This window comes from Neofelis nebulosa, chromosome 2, assembly GCF_028018385.1.
Source record: "Neofelis nebulosa isolate mNeoNeb1 chromosome 2, mNeoNeb1.pri, whole genome shotgun sequence".
In the NCBI taxonomy this organism is placed as follows: domain Eukaryota; kingdom Metazoa; phylum Chordata; class Mammalia; order Carnivora; family Felidae; genus Neofelis; species Neofelis nebulosa.
The window spans coordinates 123,962,922-123,988,382 of NC_080783.1; the positions used below are offsets into that span (position 1 = coordinate 123,962,922).

The 25,461-nt window shown below is 39.1% G+C and overlaps 2 protein-coding genes and 1 pseudogene across 2 annotated transcripts in view; 1 reads left to right on the forward strand and 2 right to left on the reverse strand.

Annotated features, from left to right (window-relative positions):
* Positions 1-17,777, reverse strand: part of LOC131504136 (bile acid receptor-like) — a 51,377-nt gene extending 33,600 nt beyond the window's left edge. The window contains exon 1 of the mRNA XM_058716121.1: positions 17,668-17,777. The gene's annotated coding sequence lies outside the window, so the exon portion shown is untranslated. The remainder of the gene's footprint in view (positions 1-17,667) is intronic.
* On the reverse strand, positions 12,857-14,325 carry LOC131504138 (microtubule-associated proteins 1A/1B light chain 3B-like; annotated as a pseudogene).
* Positions 17,672-25,038, forward strand: SIKE1 (suppressor of IKBKE 1). Its single transcript, XM_058716122.1, has 5 exons — positions 17,672-17,911; positions 18,149-18,254; positions 19,120-19,262; positions 21,126-21,239; positions 23,076-25,038. The coding sequence occupies exons 1-5, from the start codon at positions 17,753-17,755 to the stop codon at positions 23,175-23,177; spliced, it is 624 nt and encodes a 207-aa protein (XP_058572105.1). The 5' UTR covers positions 17,672-17,752; the 3' UTR covers positions 23,178-25,038.
* Positions 25,039-25,461: the final 423 nt, after the last annotated feature.

Genomic DNA, 25,461 nt, shown 5'->3' on the forward strand with positions numbered 1-25,461 from the left:
GTCTCATTTTGACAAGATGCAGAAGTGGCACTACTAGATATTAAAAGCATTAAAACATTAACCTTTAGCAACCTCATTTTTCACTCAGTACCCGCGTTTCAGTATTTTATCAAACTGAAGTCAAACGCTAAAAATTGGAGTGAACAACGGATCTATTCCCTTTAACCTAAAAGAATAAATGTGATAGAAAGTAAGGCATTAGAAGGAAGAGACAGTATAAATAGTTGTTTTAGTGTTAACATAATTCTAATCACTTATGACTGGTGAAACTAGTGTCAGAAAGGGAATTGGTCAAGAAACATCCTCTGTGATTATCTGGGGGTGGGGGGGGGAGAGCGGGGGTGTGTGAAAAACAAGCTCTCTTGAATTCACTTTGACCCCAAGGCCCTCCACTCCCTGTTACTAGCACTAAGCTCAATTAACTCACAATTCCTGTCTGGCCCCTCCTGGTCTTTGAGTTTACAACTCCTAAAAGGAAAGAATATATATTTGGAATAATGCATATAATCATTCCAAGTTGTTGTTGAGATGCAATTCCCCAGGGTTTTGTTTGTTTGTTTCTTTACATACCTGCACATCTTGTAAGCAATACACTTATTCCCTTTGTTCACACTATGTTTTCAAAGACAGGTTTAGTGGATTTTGGTACTTGGGCTGTCCAAAGCATCAGACTCCAGCAGTCTTCAACTGATGAGCTGCCGTAAAGAGGCAAAGTTGCTATTTGGCACCTTTGCAAAGAAACTTCCCCAGGAATCTGGCTGGATAACTGTTCAGGGTAAGCTGAGATCTGCAGTAATGACTGAAGAGTATCATGGCAGGATGTGTGCTTCCAGCCCTAGGGTCAGTTTTTCTACTTCTGCCTCACCTTAGGACTGTTTTCCTTAGGAGTCATTTCTCAATAAACTGACTAGTTCCACAGCTCGATCTTCTGTGCTATTTAACCCTGAAATCATCCCAGACTAGCACCGACTATTTATGGACCAGGCACTATACTTGGTTCTTTGTATATATTGCCTCTTTCATTTCTACAGCCACCATGTTACACAAGTACTCATGTAATCCTCATTTTATAGATGAGGGAACTGAGGCTCAGAAAATTTAAATGGCTTTCCCAGGGTTACACAGCTGGTAGGTGTTTACCCAGATTAAACCTAGATATATTCAACTAGGTATATTCAAAGCCCATACAGTGGTTCAGGAGGAGTAGGTGAAGACAGGAGATAAACTGGCCTATCCTCCTCAAAACGCCAATCACAGAGGGGCGCCTGGCTGGCTCAGTCAGTGGAGCATATGACTCTTGCTCTTGGGGTTGTAAGTTTGAGCCCCATGTTGGGTGTAGAGATTACTTAAAAATAAAATCTTAAAATAAAAAAAAAAAGAAAAATGCTGATCGCAGCATAGCATAATATATAGAGATGTTGAATCACTATGTTGTACACCAGAAACTAATGTAACATCGTGTCAACTCCACTCAAATTTTTTTAAAAAAGTAAAACAAAACAAACAAACAAACAAAACACTGACCACAATATGTATGGCCTTGTGACCAGAGAAAAGGAAGAGGCCTGAAATAAAAACCATAATCCTCACTTCCTAGGAGCAACCTGTTGGAACTTCTTGGCTTATTGTTGAACATGGCCCATCTCATACAAGACCATCAGTAGAACAGACAAACTAAGCTGAGTGGTCCAACAGGACAGTATTATGACATAAACATAAGACTACATTTTAGTTCTCACCTACTGGGACATGCAACTATCCATCAGGGAGAAGACTGCAGAAATGGGCATAAAGGAGTAGCTGGAGGCAGAAGCTTGAAGCAGAAAATTCTCAAATGGCTGAGAAAATAGTCCCCACATTTTAGCTAGATCAATAAAGTCAAATATGATAAAGACAGTTAAGCCTACTGACTTAGAGTCAGAGGGACCTGACCCTAAAATGAATTCCTCTTCTATGAGATGCTAGAGCTTCAAAGGAGACTTGATTATCCAAGATACATTGAAGGAGTGTTCCTTCAATAATTGAAACATAGGATAGTTAAATATCTTGATAGTCTCTAAATGAGAGATTAGACTGAAGTCTCAAAAGAACACTAACATAAGTAATCTAAGTGAACAGCCTCAATCATGTTATTTACAACCGAAATACCCAAATTTTTAGTATGCTCACAAAGTTGTGCAACCATTACCACAATCTAATTGTAGAGCATTTTCATCACCCCCAAACAAAGCTTGATTTTGAGACTTGAAATACTTAAAATACTAAAGAATATAATACATTGTATTCTCTTTCTCCTAGATAATTAAGAATAACTGTTAAGCAAGATTTGGAAAACTGAACTTCCACTATGCTTCAATTGACAATATTATATATTACACCTTAAGCCAATTTAAAATGACTAAGAAAGTCAACTTAAATATTTTCCCATCTAGCCTCCTGCCAGCCAAGCAATCACAAACCAGAATCCGCCAGCCTGACCCAGACCACAGGGACTACCCGGCAGACTCATGAACAAAATAGTTATTGTTTTAAGCCATTAAGTTTGGGGGTAGTTTATTATGTAACAAGAAATAAATGATCCGCCTTCTGAGTCACTTCAGTACTTTATTCCAAGCATTCAATGACCACCCCCGCTACCATTCTAGGTACCTAATTTTACCTCCTTTTTCAAATAAGAAAAACAGACATACTTAACTCCCCACCCTGACCAAACACCACACTATAGCATAGTGGCCAAGAATACTAATCCTAAGGCCAGACTCCCAATTCTTATCTGGACTCTGGCACATATAAGCTATAAGGCTGAGAGAAAATTATGTGTTCCTTCTCTGTAAGAGTAGGGACAGTGATAATACCTACCTCATACAGTTGTGGGGAAAAATATGAATAAAGCCTTGAGACCATTTTGTTTCCCATAGTCAACACTAAAAATATAAGCTACTATTATGTTTATTGTGCACTGGCCAGTGACCTTGACTTTTTAACAGTTTCATTCACAACCATATTCAGTATTCATATACCATAAAATTCATACATTTAAAGTGTACATTTCAGTGATTTTTAGTATGTTTGTAGACTTGTGCAACCGTCATGACAAATCTAATTTTAGAGCATTTTCATCACCCCCAAACAAAGCTTGATTTGGAGACTTGAAATACTAAAGTGGCTGTCAGACACATCCTTGAGGAAAGGCCAAAAGTCCAACAGGGAATACCAAATACTGATGCCAGTCTAATGAGCAGGAGCAGAACTGTAAATAAGAGGTGAAGCCAAGAATTAGGATCAGATGGAAACAGACTTGAGAGGAAATGAAGTTCAATACATAGCCACAAACAGTACCAGCCTGTCTACAGCTAACATTTTCACATTTGCCAGGCTAACTTAAAGGTGTGGCACCAGGGAAAGCTTCTCACTTCCCACCTTCAGACCTACTCTGTCAAGACTTAAAAATCTAGGACTTCCCACAAATCTCTGCCCTCTAAAAGGTTCTAACACAGGGGCGCCTGGGTGGCTCAGCTGGTTAAGCATCCGACTTCAATTCGGGTCATGATCTCATGGTTCCTGGGTTCTGTGCTGACAGCTCAGAGCCTGGAGCCTGCTTCCGATTCTGTGTCTCCCTCTCTCTCTCTCTGCCTCTCCCCTGCCACACTCTGTGTCTCTCTAGCTTTCAAAGATAAATAAATATTAAAAAATTAATAAAAAAAATAAAAGATAAAAGAAACTACAACACAGGAAAAGATGGTTATTTAAAACAAAATTTTAGTCATCATTGCCCTTGTATCTACTGGCAATACTTTACCACAGAGGGTTCCCTACCAGTGACCTTCAGTCGGCCACAGTGGTATAGAATGACAGTTCTCCTCCCAAAGTTCGGGGTCCTTTCAACGCTTTTTATCCTTTCCTTCCCAGGCCATGGGCTTTCCTGCTCTTTCCCAGACCCAGCCAGAGTAAAAGGCTGGCCTTCTCTACTTAGGAGCCTCATCTCCTTCTCAAGGATGACTGACGGTGGGAACAAGTGTGGTATTCAGGAAAGATCTCCTATTTCCCACCACACAAAATATGGTATGGGCCCTGGCCACAGGAAGCCACAATAGTTTAGAGTTTCCAAAGTCTGACTTACTCAGCCTTAACAGGGATCACATGTGGCTCACTGACTGTCTCACCCAGCTGCCACCGTGTCAGATCCAGTCCAGCTCCTTTTCCCATACTTTCCTCCAGGTTACACTGAAAAGATTTCAGATCTTCATGTTCCTCTTGTGGTCTGCTCTCCCAATTTCTTACAAACAAACATTCGTAACAAAGACATACACACTCCCAAATAAAAGTAATGATTATATTCTGTCATAAAGCAGCCTAATTCTGGAATGATAAAGAAAACAATTAACTGTAGGCAGCCTGTTCTGTAAAAGATGCAATTATGTGTAAAAGATGCACATAATTCACACTGTTAAGCCAAACTTTAATCATCTCGAAATTAAGCATATTAATTTGTTTTGTTTCACCCGGTCAGGATCATCCCCATAAAGTAAGTACTATTACTCATTATTCAACATCTCCAACACTGAAAGAGGTCACCAAAATGCTTACAGAACAACTCCAAGCTCCATCATACAATATAGAGACTGGCTACTGTCCTTAAAATGACATTCTTTCCAGTTCATGTGACTTGTCCATGCCTACTTCGACCACCTGTGGTCAGGGGGCAGGATCATAAGGGCCTATAATCCCTTAAATATTCTTACAAAATCCAAAAATCTCTGAAATTTGAAAGCTTGTTTTCATAACTCATTTGGCAGCAAAGCTGGCTACCTCCCACTATATACAAATATTAACTCAAAATGGATAAGAGACCTACATGTAAGAACTTGAAAATATAAAACTCTTACATGAAACAAAAGTAAATTTTCATGACCTTGCGTTATGCAGTAGTTTCTTAGCTATTACAGCTACAACATAAAAAAACAAATTAAAAACAGGTAATTTACATTCCATCAAAATTAAAAAAACATTTGTACTTCAAAAACTACCATAAAGAAAGTAAAAAGGCAAGCACAAAATAGAGGAAAATATTTGCAAATCATATATTTGATTAGGGACTTAAATCCAGAATATACAAAGAATTCTTATGACTCAGCAAAAAGACAAAAAATCCAACTTAAACATGATCAATGTGTTTGTATAGACACTTCTCCAAAGGAGATATATCAGAGCCATTAAGCATATGAAAAGATACGCAACATCGTTAGCCATGAGGGAAGTACAAATCAAAAACACAGTGAGATACCATTTCGCCCACTAGTATGGCTCTAACAACAACAACAAAAGGAAGGATAACAAGTGTTGGCAAAGATGAGAAGAAACTGACAATGTAAAATGATGTGTGGGTGCTTTGGAAAATAGTTTGGCAGTCCCTCAAAAAGCTAAATGTAGAGTTACCTTATGACCAAGCAATTCCACTCCAGGGTATTTAACCATAAAAATCAAAAGCATATGTTCCCACAAAAACTTGTACACAGATGTTCATAGTAGCATTATTCATAATAGCCAAAAAGCAATACAAATATCCATCAACAGATAAAGAGGTAAATAAAATGTGATATATTGTTCCATTGTATGGAACATTACTCAGTCATAAAAAGGAATGAGGTTCTCATACACACCACAATATAGACAAACCTTGAAAACATTATGCTAAGTGAAAGAAGTCAGACACAAAAGATATATATTCTATGATTCTGTTTAATATGAAATACTCAGAATAGGCAAATCATTAGAGACAGAAAATTGATTAAGGTTGCCAAGGACTAGGGTGAGAAGGGAAATGGGAAGTGACTGCTAATGGTTATGGAATTTCTTTTCAGGTAATGAATGTCCTAGAATTAGTGTTGATCAATACACAACTTCTAAAATCTACTAAAAACCACCAAATTGTATGCTTTTAAAGGGTGAAATTCATCATACATGATATCTCAATAAAGCTAGTATTAAAAAGTAAAACAAAAAACATGACTTGGGTTATTGCTGAGTGAGGTTATATATAATCTTTAATGCCCATGTTAAATCAATATGCATTTATTTGCGGCAGAAATCTGTTTAATTTTGAGTACTTCCCCAGACCCTGCCAAGGGTGTTCTATAATATCAATATTATAGATCTCAGTGCCTCCGTAAAATCTTAAATTTTCTGAATCTCAGAATACATGGGACCCAAGATTTTTAGTAAGGAATTATGCGATTGTATAACCAAAACCTGACTTATCATAAAAGTCTGAGCTTGACAGATAATACTAAAGCTCTTTCATGCATGAAGTAGGAAATAAAAGTATCTAATACATGGGGCTGGTCCGAGTGCAGTGGTGTTTATAATTAATTGATCATAGCCAGTTACAGGTTTCTTTGTTCCTTCTCCACTCCCACTGCTTCACTCAACTAGCCTTAAAAAAAATAAAGAAAAAAGAAAAAAAATCTAACACATAGGATAATCATGAGGATTAAGTAATTAATATAAAGTCCTTAGAACAGTGACTGGCACATAGTAAGCACTTATTAAACATCAGTATTGCTATTATTCTTTTTTTTTTTAACATTTTTATTTTTATTTATTTTTGAGACAGGGAGAGACAGAGCATGAACAGGGGAGGGTCAGAGAGAGGGAGACACAGAATCTGAAACAGGCTCCAGGCTCTGAGCTGTCAGCACAGAGCCCGACACGGGGCTCGAACTCACGGACCGTGAGATCATGACCTGAGCCGAAGTCGGACGCTTAACCGACTGAGCCACCCAGGCGCCCCAGTATTGCTATTATTCTTGTTGAAGTAGGAGTTTGGTTCCAATGACAGCTCTTCTGGATCTAATACCTTCCATTAGACCAGGTGTCAGAGATGTTTATGGTTCTATAAAACCAGTATTCTCTTCTGTAAACTTTGGCTTCCCATGTCAGGAGAAGGGGGGCAGGATGTAGGCCTCCTGAGGCACAGTACAGAATAGTAATAGGAAAAAATATCACAGAATAGCATAATGAGAGGTAGAATTCAATGCAGTTGGTTATCTCTGTGGCTTTGAATGGACCCAAAAAGTCGTCTTCCAGATTTTGATAGGAACAGATTGTACAAGCATAGCAAGAGAATTAGACAGGGACTTCCACAAGACTGCCTCTCCTGTAGGCCACTCTCTGTTGTGCATACTGAAGTACTCTGCTTTGTATAATGTAGATGTCCTGGAGGGTTGTGGTTCAACAGTGTGGGAAATTGTGGGAGAGTACTGGAATTGTGGGTTTTAGTAAAAAGTATATTAAAGTATTGTTTGCAGTTCTGCAGTGGTGAGGTAGGAGGACCAGCAGTGTTATCTAGAGTAGATATGGTAGTGGAATTTGTCTTCCAGAATTCTGTTGATATAATCTGTTTGGCAAATTGGTCCTAAGGTGATTGGCAATGGACATGTGGACATACACAAAGGAATCTGACATGATTACCAGAATCATAATAAGTCTGAGGGCCACAGGTAAGTTGTTAGTAAATCTCTGGAGATAACTCTTTAAAACAGTGGAGATGAACCTTATGAAGATAAAAAGCTTCTGCACAGCAAAGGAAACAACCAACAAAACTAAAAGGCAACCAACGGAATGGGAAAAGATATTTGCAAATGACATATCGGACAAAGGGCTAGTATCCAAAATCTATAAAGAGCTCACCAAACTCCACACCCGAAAAACAAATAACCCAGTGAAGAAATGGGCAGAAAACATGAATAGACACTTCTCTAAAGAAGACATCTGGATGGCCAACAGGCACATGAAAAGATGTTCAACGTCGCTCCTTATCAGGGAAATACAAATCAAAACCACACTCAGATATCACCTCACGCCAGTCAGAGTGGCCAAAATGAACAAATCAGGAGACTATAGATGCTGGAGAGGATGTGGAGAAACGGGAACCCTCTTGCACTGTTGGTGGGAATGCAAATTGGTGCAGCCGCTCTGGAAAGCAGTGTGGAGGTTCCTCAGAAAATTAAAAATAGACCTACCCTATGACCCAGCAATAGCACTGCTAGGAATTTACCCAAGGGATACAGGAGTACTGATGCACAGGGGCACTTGTACCCCAATGTTTATAGCAGCACTCTCAACAATAGCCAAATTATGGAAAGAGCCTAAATGTCCATCAACTGATGAATGGAGAAAGAAATTGTGGTTTATATACACAATGGAATACTACGTGGCAATGAGAAAGAATGAAATATGGCCTTTTGTAGCAACGTGGATGGAACTGGAGAGTGTGATGCTAAGTGAAATAAGCCATACAGAGAAAGACAGATACCATACGGTTTCACTCTTATGTGGATCCTGAGAAACTTAACAGAAACCCATAGGGGAGGGGAAGAAAAAAAAAAAAAAGAGGTTAGAGTGGGAGAGAGCCAAAGCATAAGAGACTGTTAAAAACTGAGAACAAACTGAGGGTTGATGGGGGGTGGGAGGGAGGGGAGGGTGGGTGATGGGTATTGAGGAGGGCACCTTTTGGGATGAGCACTGGGTGTTGTATGGAAACCAATTTGACAATAAATTTCATATATTAAAATAAATAAATAAATAAATAAATAAATAAATAAATATATATTAAAAAAGAATAAAAAAATTAAAAAATTAAAAAAAGAAAAAGAAAAAGAAATTAAAAAAAAACAGTGGAGATGACTACATCAATCAGGAATCTAGATTATGGGCCTTTTGATTAGCACCATTTCTTTCAAAATTCAAGGGGGAAACAAAAACAGTCTAATATATTTTTCAGCTAGGGCTGAAAGCTGCAGAGTTTTCAAGAGTTCTCAGGGAACCTGCACAGCTTTTTGTCAAAGCTTATAAACAAACCTACGTTCCCCAGTTCTGGCTGTATGCATGATGTGAAAGGCAAAACTTTGATAAAATTGCCCATTTTATCTGGCATAGGCTAAGCATTTTCATTTTTCTCTGAGTTGATGCAAACCAAGGTGGTCAGACTTCATCATCTCAGGATTCCCATTTCCTTCAAAGTAGTTTTGAAGACAACTTGACTGTCTTCTTACCACTTTACAGCTTTGCCTCAACCAACACAGTCTTCCTTACAAAGGCATAACAGTTTCTTATAGAGTAGACTCTTAACATTCCTGAGTGAAAAAGCCTGAGACTTTTATGATACTGCAAATTTGAAAAGATGACTGCAGCATATAATTTTCCCCACAAAATGAATACAAAACCACATATGCAACAATAAAATGGTGCCAGTGCAGAGTTAAGTTGTTGCTTAAACCAACTCACTAGCTAAGCAGAGACCCTACACACTAGCTTGTAGTAGAAAAATCACCATACTTCATGGACTGTCACGATCTTTTGAGAATACTCAAAGGTCACGAATGCTAAATCTTCAAATTCCAAGAATCTTCTGTGATGTGGCTCTCCATACGATGGAAGGGGATCTGTCACTGTTGGTTATATGTTTCCATAATTTAGGGACACACTGAGCAGTCAAGGATGAGGGTAAGGGTGATAAATCTTTTGAATCAGAACACAGTGCCTACCCATTTAGGTGGGCCCATGTTACAGAGTGAAGTATTTACAATCTCATTCATGTTTTACGGAACATTCAGTAGGCTTTGGAGCCAACTTTGCCTCTTAACCCAGGTTGATACTCTATATTATACAGCGATTCATATCTCACCTCAGTGTTTCTGCTGACAAATAACTCCATAACTTCATAACATATATTGCATTTAGAAATAATACCTCATTTGCTTTCTTATTAATCAACTGGCCTCTCTTTCCTTTCACTTTACAGTTCCAAAAAGGAGGGAGGGGATACTTTGGGAGTGTCCAGGCCTGAGAGGAAGTAGAAAAAAAATATCTTGCCCTTTCTGTCAGGGTGGACTGTGGAAAAAATCAGAAGATTGTGGGAAGACACAGACACATACAGGTCCTGACCTTTCTTCTGTGAAGTCCCAGGTTAAAGTCCAAAATAGAAGAATGTTTTGTCCTGCTTCCCATTTGAAATTCTATGCAGATGTAAAGCATTCCATTCCATACCCATTATTATTTCTTCTAGTAAAATTTGAACTCATCGGGTCTGCTCTCTCATATAATACTAATTTAAATTAAATTAAAATTAATTAGTTATAATTCCAGAACCTAACCTTCTAAATGCAAGTTTTCTTTTTTTTTTTTCAAGTTTTAATTTAAATTCCAGTTAGTTAACATACAGTGCAATATTACTTGCAGGTGTAGAATTTTGTGATTCATCACTTACATACAACACGCAGTGCTTATCACAAGTGCCCTCTTTAATACCTATCGCCCATTTAACCTGTCCACCCCCACCCCCGACTTAGGTAGATTTCTTTTAAACAAAGAGTTTGATAATCTATATCTCGTTAGTTAAAGAGGAGGACTCCTTGCTGGCCCCACAACAACCATTGCTGATATAAAGAAGAGAAATGGTGGGGCACCTGGGTGGCTCAGTCGGTTAAGCATCTGACTTAGGCTCAGGTCATGATTTCACGGTCCGTGGGTTCAAGCCCCACATGGGGCTCTGTGCTGACAGCTCAGAACCTGGAGTCTGCTTCAGATTCTGTGTCTTCCTCTCTCTCTGCCCCTCCACTGCGCGTGCACTCTCTCTCTCTCTCTCAAAATATTGAGAAAGAGAAATGGTGATCACAACATGGAAGACACCCAGATGTTCCCACTGGCCTCTAAGGAAATGAGAGCAGTAGCTGAGAAACTGGCTAGGAAACTTACCAGAGGAATTCACTGCAACATCAGGAGGTACCCAGGTGGTCCTATAACTAAGGATTCCAAATACTGCCTCAGCCAGGAACCTATTGAGAGGTATGGCCTTAAGGAGGTATTAGATGTATAAACCCCTCCCCACTGCTGCATATGGGTCAGGGAGGACTACTAGGTCCCGAGTCTAGAGAGGAAAGACCAAGCTTTCTGAGGGATGGAACCAGACCAACCACAGACCAATCACACCTCCAAAGGCTGGGGTTTGCAGGGGACACTCTTTGCCCAACACCTCCAAATACCCATACTCCATCATGGGTCAAAGAGGGAAAAGGGGGATGAAATCTGAAAAACAATCACACATAAGAATCTGATTTACCTAGGGGCGCCTGGGTGGCGTAGTCGGTTAAGCGTCCGACTTCAGCCAGGTCACGATCTCGCGGTCCGTGAGTTCGAGCCCCGCATCAGGCTCTGGGCTGATGGCTCGGAGCCTGGAGCCTGTTTCCGATTCTGTGTCTCCCTCTCTCTCTGCCCCTCCCCTGTTCATGCTCTGTCTCTCTCTGTCCCAAAAATAAATAAAAAACGTTGAAAAAAAAAAAAGAATCTGATTTACCTAAAGAAACTGTTAAATTACTTAATTAGACTAAGTTTATCAGACTCAACTAAAAGCTAGGGTTGGGGTTTTTGCCCTATTTTACCTAATAAGGTGGACATGGGGGTTCACAAGAAATTGCAGATTACAGAAAATAAGATACAGTTTGTGCACATATCTGTGTAATAAAAGTAAATTTGTGACCCTATTGCATATAGTTTTACAAATTGATCAGAATTGGTCAGCACACTTGTGAAAGATTTGGAGCACATTTGATGATAAACACTGGATTATACACAGAAGTGTTTTTTAAAAATGAACAATTAAAAGCATAGTCAGCCACCCTTTGGTCTGCACTGACTCCACCATTGTTAATAGGACTTTGGGGCTGCATTCACCTGCCTTCCCACTCTGCCAGGCAAGCAGATTCAGCAGAGTCTAATCCAACAAGAGGTAGTTTGGGTTTCATAACTAGGACCACCCATCTTGCTGTTCTCCCAACATTGTGATAATACCCCAAATGCCTGTTTCTTGGATTCCCTCGTTAATTTAAATAAGAATAGGCTTTTTGTTTACTTAAGAAATATACCCATCACAGTTTTTGTTTCTTTGTTTTTAATCTCCATACATGAAGGAGAAGAAGGGTGAATTTATGGAAAGGCATGGAATAGATTTCCTCAGAGCCTCCAAAGGGTATCAACCCTGCTGACACCTTGACTTCAGACTTCTGGCTTCCACACATGTGAGAGAATAAACTTATGTTGTTAAGCCACCCAGTGGTAATTTATTATGATAGCCCTACAAAACTGATACACACATATAGTTGTTTTGTTTTTTGTGGGTTTTTTTAAACGGAATCAGAAGAACATCACCAGTGATCACCAATGATGTTCTTCTGATTCCGTTAACACACACACACACACACACACACACACGCACACAAAACAACTATATGTGTGTATCAGTTTCGTAGGGCTATCATAATAAATTACCCCCGGGTGGCTTAATACAACATAAGTTTATTCTCTCAGATGTGTGGAAGCCAGAAGTCTGAAGTCAAGGTGTCAGCAGGGTTGATACCCTTTGGAGGCTCTGAGGAAATCTATTCCATGCCTTTTCCCTAACTTCCGGTGGCTGTAGGCAAACCTTGGCATTCCTTGGCTTGTAAACACACCATTCCAATTTCTACTTCCGTCACATGACCTCCTCCTCTTTTTGACTCTGTGTGTCTTCTTTTCTGTCACTCTTTTTTTTTTTTTTTTAAGATTTTATCTTTTAGGTAATCTCTACACCCAACACTCAAACCCACAACCCTGACATCAAGAGTCGCATGCTTTACTGACTAAGCCAGCCAGGTACCCCCTTTTCTGCCACTTCTAAGGTCGACTGTCATTGGATTTAGGGTTCATCCTAATCCAGGATGATCTCATTTTGAGATCCTTTTTTTTTTTTTTTCAATGTTTTTAATTTATTTTTGGGACAGAGAGAGACAGAGCATGAACGGGGGAGGGGCAGAGAGAGAGGGAGACACAGAATCGGAAACAGGCTCCAGGCTCCGAGCCATCAGCCCAGAGCCTGACGCGGGGCTCGAACTCACGGACCGCGAGATCGTGACCTGGCTGAAGTTGGACGCTTAACCGACTGCGCCACCCAGGCGCCCCTGAGATCCTTTTTTTAATTACAAATGCAAAGATCTCTTTCCAAGTAAGGTCATATTCACAGGCATAGGAAGTTAAGGCTTGGACATATCTTTTGGGGAGACATATCATTTGGGGAAAGATCTCTTTCCAAGGAAGGTCACAGTCACCGGTACAGGGAGTTAGGGCTTGGACAAATTATTAAGTAAAACAGCAAATCAGAATTACAGACTTCTTAGATGTTAAAGGTTATTTTCACAGACCATAGCAACAATCTCTGAAGTCAGGGTGTCTCTTAATTAGAATTAACATTTACAAGAAGTTTTATGATACAAAATGAGCATCTGCTTTTCTGACTTTCTAGAAGACTAAACATTTTTCCTTATCTTATTGAGATTTCTTTTACCATAATTATGAAGGTCTGTGGTTTTTCAAGACCAAGTCCTAGAAAGCCATTAGTTAGCAACAACATGAAAAAAAATAGGTATGAGAGCTCAAAACTTACCATATGGAGGACAAAGGAGCAAAATAAAATAGACCCAGTTTTCTAATCTTAGACCAACAATTTCATTCCAAATGTCTCCTAGAGGCATATACCATATACCAGAAACCATTTTCATGCTTCTCACTTTCATACACCTCATAAATTGGCATGGATCCACTCACCATGCTGTGTCCATTCACAGCCAGGAAGAAGACTTGATTGGCATTGAATTGTAAGAGTCTGCTAATTATTTTGATGAGTTCACGCATTTCGATGTGATCAGGTGCAAAGAACTCAGTTTTATCCAGGATAGGAAACTGCTTCTCACCCTTTCTTGGTTCTATTATCACTGGGATTTGGGTAGGATACTGCTCTTGGGTAAATTTGGCATCTTTTTTCTTTGTTGCAAGGTGCAGAGCCACTTGAAGGTCTTCTCCAAGATCTTGGCATAGGAGATTGAGATAGGATGGCAGCAGCGGTGGCTCTGACTGTGGAGATAGTAACTCCTGAAAAAATTTATTAAATAGTTACTATGTCCCTTTTCTTCTGGTTCTTCCTCCTTCATACATCCCCCTCCTCTCTTTTAACTCTTCCTCCATTGGATCCTTCCCATATGAAGGCTATAAACATGCTCAACACTTGTTCATAGAAATAAAAGCAAAAATGGCAACAAAAACCCTGTATCCTGTTTTAACCACTACTAGAATCATAGTATTGGTCAAGGGTTGGAGTTTACTGTTTGCATTTGGCTTTTTAAAAAAGTGCACAGAGGCACCTGGGTGGCTCAGTCACTTAAGCATCCAAATCTCAATCTCAGGTCAGGTCCTGATCTGAGCCTGTGTTTAAGCCCCATCTTGGGCTCCCCGTTGGGCATGAAGCCTACTTAAAAGAAAAAAAAGATATATAAATATACATATATATAATTAATAATTAATGTATGATAATTATACGTAACATGTAACATATTATATAATAATATGGCTTAGTATATATAATAATTAAAATATATTATTATTAATTATATGCACAGAAATTAAGGGTACTAGAGAGACTGTGGTTCACATTGGCTATCATAAGCTCCCTGTCTATTCAGGGAAAGAAAATTAGAGCATAACAAAATAATCTGATAGGTAGAGAGATTATGACATATTCAGAAATGAAAGAGCTGGATGAGGTCAAAGAGACAGTAGTGGGAGAAAAGTATGCAAGAACTAGACAGATTAAAATAAAGGTTGCAGTCAAATGACTAGATATGAAAGTTTAAAATCCTTTTTTTAAATGTTTATTTTTGAGAGAGAGAAAGAAAGAGCACAAGTGGATGAAGGGCAGAGAGTGAGGGCGACAGAGTATCCCAAGCAGGCTATGCACCAACAGCAACGAGAAGCCCCATGTGGGGTTTGAACTCAGGAACTGTAAGGTCATGACCTAAGCCAATGTCAGATATTCAACCCACTGAACCACCCAGGTGCCCCTGAAAGTTTAAATTCCCAATGAGGAAAAATTGTTAGTGAATGATCAAGGGTGTGGTCATGGATGCCCAAATAAATTCAATGTCTCTTGAAATGAAAAGGCCAAGGAAGACATTATACAAATTGTCCACATAGACATGAATGTCACCCAAGATGAGAGCAAACCAATGAAGTAATCAAAAAGACTGTAAGCCAATTCCTTATTCCTACGAATAAAGGGGACTATCCAAGGTAGTCAGTAACTGACAACAATAAGGAGGGACAGAAGATTCTTCAGCTGCATGATGTAAACTTCAAATAAAGTAGAGGTTGTAATTACACAACCAAGTACAAGTAATGGTTTGGCAGTGTCATTGGGGAATTACAATGACAGTCTAGTTTTCAGCCCTAACATGGGTGGGGCATAGAAGAATAATTGCCACCATGGAAAGGGCAGCATGGCTTGTGGTGTCCTTAAGGGAGAACTATTAGAGAAGAAGAAGACTTGAGGTAGGGAGAAGACCAGTTGGGAGACTGTTGCTGCATCTGGGTGAGAAAGGATGATGGCCCAACTACCCAGTAGCAGTGAGAATAAAAAGAAGGAAATATGTCCTAATGGTATAAAGGAGATAGATTGCTTTGATAACTAATTAAGTGTAAAGAATAAATAGGAAGGATAAAGGACAACTTCCAGGATGCTCTTTTGGGCAAATGGATATATGAATATGCTCTTTACTGAAATGGGGAAGAGCAGGTATATAAACATCAATAATGAGATCGGGTTTTGATCTTCTCCCTCTGCGAATACAAATATATTCTAGGTTCATGGAAAAGATTGGGGCTACAGAGATGAATTTGAGAACCATCATCCCTGAATAGAAGTCAAAGGTAAATAAGTGAAAGAGATCACTTAGGGAGGGTATTTTGTTTTGTTTTAATGAATGAATGAAACCTCTTTGTATCTGTGGCTCTACATTATTCTTTATTCTGTCGATCAGTGGTCCTGATTTGTTATTTTTGTTTAACTTGTTCCCCATCACCCTCTTGACAATCATTGAATGTCTCCATTGTGCCATGTGTTGAAATACAAAAATAAAAAGCATAGTTCTTTCCCCCGCTATGTTCTTTCCCTTCTCTAACCTGTCACTACTTCTCTGAGGCACTTGCCTGTTTTACCAGCCTCCTTATGCTGTCATGAACTTCAATTATTCATGAGTATGAACTCTTTCTCCCATTAGAATATAAACTCCCTAAGGGCAGAGACCTTGTGTCATTTTCTGAAGCATTCTCAGACACTAAACAGTGCCTGAACCAAAGCAGTCTCACCAAAAATATTTATTAAAGTAATGAATGAAAAAGAACAAAGATTGGCATACAAGCTTGATATGGTAAACTCTTATAAACCAATATAACAAATAGTATGGAAGTCAGTGCCATTCTGGTTAAATTTATTATTTGTTAATTGAATTAGAAAGGAAAAATAGGCAAGCAGAAAATAATAATGACTGCATCATAATACCCATGAAGATAGCTATCAAAAAAAGAAAGAAAGAAAGAAAGAAAGAAAGAAAGAACCAAGTGTGGGCAAGAATGTGGGGAAACTGGAATCCTTATGCAATGTTGTTAAAAATGTAAAATGGTACAGCCACTGTGAAAAACAGTATGATCTTTCCTCAAAAAATCTAAGGCAGAATTATTATTATATGACCCAGCAATTCCACTTCTAGTAAATACCTAAAAGAATTGAAAGCTGGGACTCAAAACAGATAAGCAAACATCCCTGTTCACAGTGGCCAAAAGGTGGAAGTGTCCCTCAGTGGATGAATGGATAGGCAAAATATGGCACATACATTTGATGAACTATCATTCAGCCCTAAAAAGGAAGTAAATTCTGAAATGCATAGATAAACCCTGAGGACACGTTAGGTGAAATAAGCTAGTAACAAAACAACAGATATGATTTGTATAATTCCACTTACTGTACTTGAGGTATCTAAAGTAGTCAAATTCATACAGACAGAAAGTAGATTAGTGGTTACCAAGCACTGAGAGGACTGCAGAATAGGGAGTTCGTATTTAATGGACATATTGTTTCCATTTTGCAAGAGGAAGAGTTCTGGAAATGGATGGTGGTGATGGTTGCATAAGGAAGGCAATGCACTTAAACAGTACTAGAGTATATATTTAAAAAAGGTTCACTGGGTTAAGCGTCCAACTCTTTATATTGGCTCAGGTCACGATCTCACCGTTGGTGGGATGGAGCCCAGTATCCGGCACTGTGCTGACAGCGTGGAGCCCGCTTGGGATTCTCTCTCTCTCTCTCTCTCTCTCTCTCTCTCTCTCTCTCTGTCTCCCCCTCCCTCCCTCTCTCTGCTCCTCTCCGACTTGCTCTAGCTATCTCCCAAAATAAATAAACATGAAAATGCTTAATATGCTACATTTTATGTGTATTTTACCACAATTTTTAAGAATTAATTTTAAAAAGAAACCAAGCACCAATTAAAAAAAAAAAAAAAAGATGACTGAACAGCAATCCACATCAGTCAGAACCCACTGGGAAAAAAGACACGGACCAGAAGCCAGCTTGACTACCTGGCCATCGGAGCCAGAAGCCAGAGGCGGGGCCAGGCGGGGCCAGGCCAGGCCTGGGGCTCCGCGCAAGGCGGGGCCGCACGGCGAGGCTGCTGGTTAAACTGGGTCACCGGCGCACTGGGCCGCCCCTGCGCAGGCGCATATGGCGGCTGCCTAGGCGCCTTTTAAACATACCGGAAGTGACGTCTGTAACGCTGAGACAGGTTCAGGGAAGGTTCGTGTAGGTGAGCAGGGCGGGGGGCCGTGGTCCTGGGCCGCTATGAGCTGCACCATCGAGAAGATCCTGACAGACGCCAAGACGCTGCTGGAGCGGCTGCGGGAGCACGACGCGGCCGCAGAGTCGCTAGTGGATCAGTCCGCCGCGCTGCACCGGCGGGTGGCCGCTATGAGGGAGGCGGGGACGGCGCTTCCGGACCAGGTCGGGCAGAGGGTAGGGGGCCGTGCCCGCCGGTTCTGTGCACCGGGAGGGGTGGAGGGCATAGGACGGTGGGAACCCGCCTTTAAATTTATGCCTGCTCTCAGAGGGTGGCGGTGAGACCTTTCTGCGGGGTCGGGGCTGAGAATGCTGCCCTGGAGCCCCGACCCCAACTTCTTCGGTTGCATCCGCGGCTGTTTTCCTGTTAACGGCGCGCTTAGTCTGTCTCTGTTTGTCCAGTATCAAGAAGATGCACCCGATATAAAGGACATGTCCAAATTCAAACCTCACATTCTGCTGTCCCAAGAGAACACACAGATTAGAGACTTGCAGCAGGAAAACAGAGGTTAGTCAGGTCTTTTTCTGTAGTTATTATTTTCTAATATCCAATAATGTTTCAAAAGTTCTTGCCAAACTAACTTCACATCTTGTATATATCTCCGGATTAGTACTTTGAAAAAGCGTTATCCCTTGCTGGCCCGGTAACAATAAAGTTTACGTTACCCTTTTTAAGGTCATCTGACTGATTTTGTATTTATAGGCTGCTTACCAAAGTGGGTGCTTAGTAGAGTTGAATTATTGCATGGCTTATTTGTGTATCCCCATATGGATATTTGCATAAGAAAAGAGTTAATATCCTCAAGAGCTTAAATTTTTTGTTTATTAATTGACATAAACACTGATTGAAGAAGTTTTTTAAATGTTCTTGTGCAAGGTGGAAGAAATGAATTTTATCCTCAGGGTATATACTCTCAGGTTTAATGAGTAAATGATCAGTGATAGTATGAAGTTATTTGTATGTCAGTTTACAGAGAGCTTTCACATATATCATCACATTATATTCTCATATCTTCATTTTGAGGTAGATAAGCCAGTATTTAATATTACAATGCAGTTAATAGGCTCAGAGAGGTTAAATGATTTGCATAGGAGTAGTAGTAAGCTAGTAACTCACGGAATTGAACCGAAACCCATGTCTTCTGGTTCTACATCCCATGTTGTTTCTACCAGACTATGCTGCCTCTGCCTAGAAAGTTATTTTTCAGATAGACCTTAACTGTTGAGTTTTGTGGACTTAAACACTGAGTTATAACTTTGCATTCACAATATCTCATGGACTGTCATAAAATTCCAACTTTAAGAGCTTTGGCTTTGAGAGCTCTCTCTCAGACATCACTGCCAAGTGATTTTATTTATTTATTTTCTTATAGAGCTATGGGTTTCCTTGGAGGAACACCAGGATGCTTTGGAACTCATCATGAGCAAGTACCGGAAACAGATGTTACAATTAATGGTTGCTAAAAAGGCCGTGGATGCTGAACCAGTCCTGAAAGCTCACCAGTCTCACTCGGCAGTAAGAAATTTTGATGAATAAGTTCTAAATGAACAGGATTGAAATCTTGAATTGTTTTAAATTGTTTGCTTGTTTTTGAAGAAAAGTAAGCTTGTTTTCCTTTCATGTTTGTCATATTTGCTTTGATTTCCCTATACCTTTGTAAGGATATGAATAGAAAGAAGGGGGTAAGGGACTGTTCAGGTGATTTTCTCTGAGTGGGATTAAGGTTCTTCCCTTCTTCACCAAGATCTCTTTTCAAGATTAATGGACGCTTAGTTCCTTGACCAAACATAATGCCAGGTAGTGGTGAAGGTGCTCAGTAAATATTTGGTTGCTTATTAAATTTTTTAAAATGTTTTATTTATTTTTTGAGAGACAGAGACACAGAGTGAGCACGGGAGGGGCAGAGAGAGAGAGAGAGAGACAGAATCCAAAGCAGGCTCCAGGCTCCAAGCTGTCAGCACAGAGCCCAATGCGGGGCTCGAACTCACAAATCACGAGATCATGACCTGAGCCGAAGTTGGACGCTCAACCCACTGAGCCACCCCGGAGCCCCAATATTTGGTTGGTTATTATTGTACTTTCACTAAACTATAAGCTCCTTGATTGTAAGGAGCATGAATTCTTCTTTTATCCCTAACATAGTACCTGGCACATAGCAGGCAGTCAGTAAACCTTTATTAAACTGAACTACATAGCATCATACTATGTTGTTAGAAGTATGGTTTTAGGGGCGCCTGGGTGGCTCAGTCGGTTAAGCGTCCGACTTCAGCTCAGGTCACGATCTCGCGTCCGTGAGTTCGAGCCCCGCGTCAGGCTCTGGGCTGATGGCTCAGAGCCTGGAGCGTGCTTTCGATTCTGTGTCTCCCTCTCTCTGACCCTCCCCCGTTCATGCTCTGTCTCTCTCTGTCTCAAAAATAAATAAACATTAAAAAGAAAAAAAAAAAGAAGTATGGTTTTAAAAAAATACATGGCGTAGTTTCTATACTTTGGTTGCTTATGATTTAATTTGGGAGACCTAGTAATTGTGCTTATGTTTGTAGAGTGCTTCATAGTTGTCATTGTACATTCACATGTACTATATTATTTAAAACGGGATTAAAATATGGGCACCTATTTGCTCCAGGGAATTTATGAAAGATAAGTTGCATTTTAGATTCCTTTGAAAGCATTTTACTGACTTAACAAAAGTCTTAGGGAGCAGGAATATTTTAAATATGTGAATAGCTCTCATCTAGAAGAGAAAAATAAATGATTTTCTGTTATCTGGAGGAAAAAACTTGAACCTTAAAAGAGACAGTTTAGTTTGGGGCGCCTGGGTGGCTCAGTTGGTTTAGCATTGGACTTCAGCTCAAGTCATGATGTCACGGTTCATGGGTTCAAGCCCTGCGTCAGGCTCTGTGCTGACAGCGCAGACCCCACTTTGGACCTTGTCCCCCTCTCTCTCTTCACCTCACTCACTCTCTCTCAAAAATAAACATTTAAAAAAGGGAAAAAAAAAAAACAACAGTTTAACTCACATGAAAAAGTTGCGAAGAGATATGTCCAATGATAGAATAAGGTACCTTGGAATGCGGTGAGCTTCCTGCCAATAAATATACTCAAATTTAAGTTAAACAGCCACTTAGAGATGTTGTTCAATGGCCAGTGGTTGGTTAGACTAGAATCAATCTTTTGAAAACAAATTATTTATTTGTGAATACCACAAGATAACTTGATTATGTCTTTGCCTCTTCAGACTCAGATTGTGATGAAACTCCTGTGTAACTTCTATAGCATAGATTAAAGGAATTTTTTAACTCATAATGCATATGTTCTCGTGAACATCTGTAGAAAAGATAACTTTTCACCTTTGTCTTTTCTTAATCTTAATCTTTACAGGAAATTGAGAGTCAGATTGACAGAATCTGTGAAATGGGAGAAGTGATGAGGAAAGCAGTTCAGGTGGATGATGACCAATTTTGTAAGATTCAGGAAAAACTAGCCCAATTAGAGGTAAGATTGTTGCTATTATAGGGTCACAATATTCAGGGAGTTTTCTTAGAGTCCAGAAGGTATGCCATTGCTATCCTAGGCAGTATATTGATGTTTTCTGTGTGTTCATGATTTAAAATTAAAACTCCTGTTCTACATCCTTTCCAAGAAAGTAAATACAATCAGCAGCAAACAATGAAAATGCCAACTATGTATTGGCTAGAAATTGAGATATTATCATATTGAGAGGGTAGAGAGAGTAGAAGAGACAGATTACATGTGAGCTAAAATCCCTCTGCTATAAAAGGAAGTCAGATAATGTCTTAAATTGATCATCAAGAAATAGCAGTACAGAGGCACCTGGGTGGCTCAGTTGGTTAAGCATCCAACTTCGGCTCAGGTCATGACCTCGCAGTTCATGAGTTCGAGCCCCACATTGGGCTCTGTGCTCACAGCTCAGAGCCTGGAGCCTGCTTCAGATTCTGTGTCTCCCTCTCTGCCCCTCTCCCACTCACACTCTCTTTCAAAAATAAACATTAAAAATATATATATAGCAGTACAGGCATAATAATTACTATTAATTATTCATTTATTAACTATGGAAGTAAGTACCAAAAGAAATAGATAAAAGTTTTAAAAGTAGTTGCCCTTGGGGAACAAAGCCAAGGGCATGCTATTTATTTTATAAGCCTTACAGTTTTGATTTTTTAAAGGCTCTTTTCATGTAATATTTTTATTATAATAGCAATAATTTACCAAGGGAAAAAAAAAGACCTGGAGGTATTAGAATCCCATAAAATTATTAAGAAAACACATAACAGTAAATCATTTGAATGTTGCTTATTACAAGATGCTGTCATGGCCCCTTTGAGAAATATCAGAGAGAAAGAGAGGATCCCTGCACAGAGTCTACTGAAAGGAATAAGACTAGTACTTATATGATATTGAAATGGTTTGTACATGCTAGGAGAGATGCACAGTACTAAGGGAAGCACTTTATATGTTAGACGATTTAATGACCATGGACGCAGACTCTTGATGAAGCCTAAAAATGCTATGGTTTCCTAGAATTTCCTACAGAGAGAATGAGGATACAGAGTGCAAGCTGCCCTAGCTGGAAATCAAAGGGAGAGACAAGGTCCCAAGTAGGAATTAGGAGTTAGTTAAAACAGTAGAACAACCTTGTCTGTAGTATCCCTGATGTACCTCAAATATGGAAATAGCCCTAAGGAAATGTGGAACAAATTTTACTCAGTATTTTAAGTGGAAAGGACACCAACATCAGATTGAAACCCTAGCAGTATCACATCCACGTTGTCTGCGTTTGGACAAGTTTTTGGACTTTGGTGAGCCACAGTGTCCTCGTCTTCTAGAGAACATGGATGTAGGGAATGGTACCTGCCCTACATGTTGTTGTGAGATGATATATGTAGGACACCCACTGGTACCTGGCTGTGGACCCATGTGTAGTTTCTTCTCCTTTTCTTCCTTCCTCCAAAACTGTAGCACATTCAGAAGAAAAGACTGAGCACAGTAAAAATATTATTAGGAATTTAAAAGGTAGAAGAAATAGTAGTAAAACTAGCGGGAACCACAAAAAGTACAACAAGCACTGAATACCTCAGGTGGAGAGAGACTTTGGTTTTTTTTCCTTGTAATCCTAACATGTGGTTTATATAAATTACTCAGTAAATGTATATTAAATGATTAATAATTAGTATTTTAGGAAATTCTCAGTTATTTTGTTTCTTTCAAATGTTTAAAATTAATATGCTTTCTGTTCCTGGCCCAAAACAATGTATTCTGATACAGTTTGACAATCAAAATACTGAAATAAACATACCTTTTTTTTTCCAGCTTGAAAATAAGGAACTTCGAGAATTATTGTCCATCAGCAGTGAATCTCTTCAGGTCAGGAAGGAAAACTCAATGGACACTGCTTCCCAAGCCATCAAATAACTCCACTTCTGAATGACAGCTGGAGATTGTCAAGGAAGGAAGGAAGTTATTATCTTTCTATTTGAGTATTGTCCATGTAATGTCTTGCCTCAGACTTGATTTAGTGTTGATTAAAGGTACCAGGTGGCAGTTCAGAAATTCGAAATCAGATTGGCTGTCCACAAAACAGTTTTTGGGTGTGTTCGTGAAAATACACACTGAGTTTCACCATTCCTTTCTCTGAGAGACTACTTTTAATTTTCAGTTCTGGGACCTTGATTTATATAAACTATGTTACCAGTTCCTTTTTGTTTGTTCATATCTCTGAAACTTAGAGCCTTTTATTATAAGCCAGCAATTTTATTTTATATAGGACTATAAATTAGAATTCTAAAAAATTTTTAAAAGAGATTAGCTTTTTAAATCTACTTGGCATACACCTAGTTTTTTTTCCAGTTGAGAAAAGTAATACAATTCCATAGAACTAGATTAGTAGATTCTCTGATTTGTAACGTCATTCACCTCCTATGAAGTTTTAAGTCTCTCTGGTGCTAAGAGTTGGCACTTTATGACCTGGTGTCTTTACTCTTAATTTGAGAGAACCTACTGCTAGTTCCCAAGAAACATACTTGAAAATAAGTCCACCTTTTTTCTGGTGATAGTAAAGTCATTGTATTGTTCAAAGAATCCTGAGAAATTTGTCCCGTGTATGTGCATATACACATGTACTCTTAGTTAAATCCTAAAGGTAGCTTTTATTTATTCTATTTGATATTAATAGTCAATTTTTCAATATTGTCCTCATAGGAAATCTTCAACTTGGGTGATTCACCCAGTTGAAGAGCATACAATAGGTTTATTCACATCATGGTTTTTAATGTACAACATTCTGTTTACTATACATAGAACTTCTTTTTATAGTTGAGTACCATCACTTACTTGGATGTCTTTCATTATTAGTACTGGCAGTTGGCTTTCTTTTTAGATCCACTTTTCACAAGGAAGCAAAGGTTTATCACCTAATGAGAGTTATTACATTCATCGTGTTGTGCAGACAACAAAGCAGTGTTGAGATTCAAATGCTGAGTGGTCAACTAGGCTCACTCATCAACTCATTCTCCCATCTCAATTTAGTCACATGTGAAATTTACAAATTACATCATGTTATACTGTCAGATTAGGTTTGCCTAAAAATAATTGAAATAACAAATCCTAAACCTGTCCATATTTTCCAGTAGTACTAAGCACCATACTGCATAGGAGAGACCCAGTATTAAAAAGAGTTTTTTGTTTGTGCTTTGTGTGATGTAAACTTTCATACTGCCATAAAGAATTAATTCCAATTAAAACAGTAAAACTTCACTAAGATATCCTAAAAGCATCTAATCCCAGTAATACTGAAATGACTTTGCCTATAGTGGTGGTCTTTAATAATCAGGTATTTTAGAATTTGTCAAATTTCTATTCAAAGTCCTATACAGAATTTGAAAAATACTACCACCCCCAGTGTGGGCATTTTTATCTTGTTTTCCAAGAGTAAGTAAACCTTTAGTCCAGCCATTTGGCTTGAAGTATATACCCTAAGTGACACTGTGTGTCCCACAGTTCCACTCAGGAGGCAGTGGACTATACAGGGCCATCAAATGGCCCATTAAAATATGACATGGTGTCTCTTTATCTGCCTTATGTTCCTTTAAAGGTGTTTATAAAGTACTTTACATCTTAGATATCAGGATAAATGTCTATGTTAACTTTTCACCCCAGCAAATCAAAAGCTTGAAGTCTGAGTCTAAAGAGCTCTCAGCACCCTACATAATGTAATTCTGGCTAGTGTTAATATAAATGTTTCTAATAAAAACTTCATTTTGAGAATAACAGTTAATTTTATTCCGCAGTGAGTCTAATTATCAGGAAATACAAAGGTCTATTTTTCACATAATAGCAACATGTCAAGTAGACAGGGCTTTTCATAAATATTTTATAATTAGCATAATGTAGTCAGATGTATAAGTCTACAAATAGTTGTATCTAAAATGGTTTTAGAAGGGTACTTCCATGGCTCAGTCAGTTGAGCATGATTCCAGCTCAGGTCATGATCCCAGGTTTGTTGGATCGAGCCCCACATCGGGCTCCATGCTGAGCTTGACCCTGCCTGAGATTGTCTCTTCTCTCTCCCTCTGCCCTCTCTACCCGGCTCATGTGCTGGCTCTCTCTCTCTCTCAACTAACTAAACAAACAAATAAATGAATAAATAAAATAGTTTTAGAGATTTCCTCATGATTTAGAAATCCAAAATTACATGATT

Coding starts and splice junctions, on each gene's coding strand:
- SIKE1 (XM_058716122.1), top strand. CDS start 17,753: ATGAGCTGCACCATCGAGAAGATCCTGACAGACGCCAAGACGCTGCTG. Junction 17,912..18,148: donor GGACGGCGCTTCCGGACCAG/GTCGGGCAGAGG, acceptor CTGTTTGTCCAG/TATCAAGAAGATGCACCCGA. Junction 21,240..23,075: donor AAAAACTAGCCCAATTAGAG/GTAAGATTGTTG, acceptor TTTTTTTTCCAG/CTTGAAAATAAGGAACTTCG.